Source organism: Manis pentadactyla, chromosome 12 (genome assembly GCF_030020395.1).
Source record: "Manis pentadactyla isolate mManPen7 chromosome 12, mManPen7.hap1, whole genome shotgun sequence".
Taxonomy (NCBI): domain Eukaryota; kingdom Metazoa; phylum Chordata; class Mammalia; order Pholidota; family Manidae; genus Manis; species Manis pentadactyla.
In genome coordinates, this window is record NC_080030.1 from 29,082,980 (window position 1) to 29,086,907 (window position 3,928).

Below are 3,928 nucleotides of genomic sequence, written 5' to 3' on the forward strand. Positions count from 1 at the left end.
GCCCACTGCCAGCAGCCCCCACAGACAGACGCCGGCAGCCACGGCGAGTCCCCACCCACGGTCCGCTGCCGACTCAGCCGCAGGGCATGGGGCTGCCGTGCTCACAACGGGGCTTGTTGGTTCTGCGGTGTGTCCATGTAGGTGGGGTGGCTCCAGATCAGAAGGCTGCGGAATGTCTTCTAAGTCTCCCCCCATCTGTCTCCTCCTCTCTTGGGCTGCCCTGCGTGTCCCGGGGAGGCAGCTTCGGCAGGGGAGGCAGTGGCCCTCCTCTTCTCCTGCCCCGGTCACGCAAGGCTGTTTGGGGGCTCCGGCCGCAGGAAGGGGGCCTCCCTCAGGAATAGGCTTTGTCCACAGGCACATGCACCCCAAGAGCCAGCAGGAGCAACCAGACAGAGTCCTGGACTCTCCATCTGGTGCCAGCCCCACACATGCTGCCTCCTGCGTGGCCACCATGCTGGCCAAGGGCAAGGGAGGGTGCCCGCAGGCCTCTCCTTGGCCAGAGGCCCCATTGCCGCTCAGCCTGAAGGGCAGGGTTGAGGAGGGAGACGCCATGTGGCCCCTGGCACTGCTTCTGGGCGTCACCAGCAGTCATGCTCTGGGCCTCGACTCGGGAACAGGAGTGCCGGGTTCCCTGGGCTCCTCCGGCTCACAGCTGCCACCCCAGACGCCGGCCGCAGGTCCACAGATGCTTTCCCGGAGCTGTGGGCGACCTCACCACCACCTGTGAGGGGGGGGCATTGAGCACCAACGTCCGGCCAGTCAATGTCTGTGTAAATATGATAAACTGAGTCACTACAGAAATGAGACAAAAGATACAAAGATGTGAAACGTGCAAGCCCCCAGTTTCGTTATTGTATTCAACAGACACTGAGATGATGTTTCCAATAGCAAACTCAAAACACGCGTAATATGTGGGAAAATAGACAAGAACGGGCGCGAGCTCTCAGCCACTCACTGAAGTGCATTCGCTGGGCTCCTCACAGGGAATTCTTTTCTAAGTTGAAGCATAGTTGATACCCAGTATTGTACTGGCTTCAAGTACACACAGGGAACTCTTATTATACCCACAGCCGAGGACTTTCCACAGCATAAGCACACCGCAGAGGGGTGAAGCGGTGACTTCTGGTTAAATGCCTGCAGGTGCCGTGTCAGTGCAGCACTTCACGTGGGAAGGCAGGCCGGCCTGTCGTTGGGGTCAACGAAGCCACCACTGCAGGGAGGACGGATGTCCCACTGCTGCTTGTTTTCCTTCGTTGGTGGTCCTGGTGCAGGGAACGGCCTCGTGGATGCTGATGGAGTGGAAGGAAGGGGACCACGTTTAACTTTCATCTAAAATGAAGCTGTTGATGTTCAATGTTCAGAACTGACCTCCCTGCTTCACCAGTGCAGGTTCCAGCAATTTCTATCCACACTGAAGTCTGACCTAGTTAGGCTCCATTCCCTGTGCTTCTGGACTGCAGCTGGCAGGCTGGTCCCGCCGTAATGTCCTTGTCGGCCCGCCGCCCACGACCACCCGTAGTTTGAGGGCACCAGGCTCCACAGTGAAGGAGCAAAGGTGGCAGCAGCAGCGAGGTGGGTGAGGTCCCCGCCAGGCCTGTGGCCACCTGCCTCCCACGGAAGGTGCCACACTCAGGCGGCAGGGGGTTGGGCGGGGGCGGCAGGCCGCTCTGGGCTCACGGTTAGCAGCCAGCAGTTAGCCAGCTGAGGCTCTGGGCTCACGAGCTGGGGAGGGAGTCGGTCAGAGACCACCTGCCTTTTGGCCCAGCACACAACCTGCCCTCCCAGGTTCGTCAACACGCTGACCAGCCCCCTTGTCTCCAAATGCACAGGGCCCTAAAAAGACAGGGGCGAGAGGCCCAGGCCTGGTGGGAGGGGCCTCCGCACACCCGCCCAGAGAGCATGAGGCCCTGGGCTGAAGGCAAGCTGTGCCCGCTGCACCCGCTCTGGGCACTGCGCGCGCCTCCACCTGTCCCCTTGGCAGTTAGGAAAGAATCTACTTAAAGCAGGAAGTCGAGTTTTGTTTTCTGCTGAGAATAAACCAGGTTGAACTCCAAACGTCCCTGACTGTCCAAAGTCAAAGCCCAGGAGTTTTTACCAAGCTCTAAAACATCTTATAAATGTTTCCTCCAAGGGCATCAGGACTCGCGAGACCAGAAAATTCAGGTGGGACACAGACCGCAGCTTTTCGCCCTTGAACCCCTGCTGGGAAAGGAGAAACAGCAAAGTGCTTTGGAGGGAAAGGGATGCCTGGCTTTGCTCTGCATCAGAAGCCTGTGGCTCTGGGCTCGCAGATGCCAAACGGGGCACCCCTGGTGGCCTCCCACCCCTCCACTCTCTCCCGCCTCTGTGCCCTGTCTGCAGGCAACGCAGAGTCAGCAGGAGCAGCCAGGCAGCCCCAGAAACCTGCTGCCCACTCCGCGTCCCCACCGAGCATACCTGACCGGCCCCTCCCTGCCTCCCAGTGGCCACCCTGGGGTGGCGGGGCAACCCCACTTCAAACCCCATGCTGGCCCTTGGTGTGGGCACCCAAGGCTGACCTGGGGCAGCCCCTCCTCATCCAGCCCCCAGGGTCCCAGGCCTGCCAAGAGCCCTGGACGCCACCAACTTCATCCCCTAAGTGTCCACATGGTCACGGGCAGGCTGTGTGCCCGATGCGCGTGCTGGAGTGGGAGGGCCCTGGGGGGAGCCAGGCGGGGTCCGGAGGCCGCTGCTGATGCAGGGCCCCAGAGCCGACGACCTTCCAGTCTCTGTACAAGGTGGTGCCAGGCCCACTTTGCCACCTGGCTACAGCCGAGGTCTTCGTGACACTGGGCCTGTGGGCTCTGCTCCCCATATCGGCTCCAGCCGCTGAGGAGTCGGGGGCATTTGGGGCTCGCCTTCCGGGACAAAGCCCAGCACAGCCAGCCCAAGATGTTCCCAGGGCACTGCTCCTGGGCTCCACCACCCCGTCTGTGTCCCCTCTGTCCCTGTGTCCCCTCTGCCCTGTGTCCCCCTCTGCCCTGTGTCCCCCTCTGTCCCTGTGTCTCCTCTGTCCCTGTGTACCTTCTGTCCATGTACCCTCTGCCCTGTGTCCCCCTCTGTCCCTGTGCCCCCTCTGTCCCTGTGTGCCCCTCTGCCCTGTGTCCCCCCCTGCTCCTGTCTCCCCCATCCTCATGTCCCCCTCTGCCCCATGTCCCTCCTCTGTCCCCAGTCCCCCTTTTCCCCATGTCCCCCTCTGTCCCTGTGTCCCCTCTGCCCTGTGTCCCCCCCTGCTCCTGTCTCCCCCATCCTCATGTCCCCCTCTGCCCCGTGTCCCTCCTCTGTCCCCAGTCCCCCTTTTCCCCATGTCCCCCTCTGTCCCTGTGTCCCCTCTGCCCTGTGTCCCCCCTGCTCCTGTCTCCCCCATCCTTGTGTCCCCCTCTGCCCTGTGTCCCTCCTCTGTCCCCAGTCCCCCTCTGTCCCTGTGTCCCCTTCTGTCCCCATGTCCCCCGGTCCTGCAGCCCCCGTCTCACCCTCCTGGCTGGCACCTGGGTGCCGACTCTTCCTCAGGAGCGAGGTGCCTGGGTGTGGCCCACAGACCGCACACCCGTGTTGCCCGCACGATACCCACGTGCTCTGGGCACACGCCGGATGCCCGTCACCTTTTTGGTGACACTAACAGCGAGAAGCCAGGGCCCCGACCCAAACACCCTGGCATCTTCACGGCATAATGACACTGGTAGCTGGGATAACACAGAGCCCAGAGAGGCCCCTGGGCTACCAGCCACTCTCTGAAACGATTCTCACTTTCAAGGAAAAGCCCAGCCTCGGCTGGCCGGGGGGATAGGCTGGGAGTCCCTCACGTGCAGCTGCCCGCCTGGCACCTGCCCGCCTGGCACTTGCCCTCCTGATGTCCAGACAAGCTGAAAACCATATGTCCTTGGATTAAAAATAAAGAACTTGGCCCCTG

At 61.9% G+C, this 3,928-nt stretch overlaps 1 protein-coding gene across 1 annotated transcript in view; it reads left to right on the forward strand.

Annotated features, from left to right (window-relative positions):
- The window catches only part of LOC130679796 (basic proline-rich protein-like), a gene marked incomplete at its 5' end in the record, with an annotated part of 2,186 nt that extends 1,459 nt beyond the window's left edge, over positions 1-727 (forward strand). Inside the window, 2 exons of the mRNA XM_057489224.1 lie at positions 16-137; positions 355-727. Of these exons, the coding sequence (XP_057345207.1) occupies positions 16-137; positions 355-727 (495 nt within the window). The remainder of the gene's footprint in view (positions 1-15; positions 138-354) is intronic.
- Between the last annotated feature and the right edge of the window lie 3,201 nt (positions 728-3,928).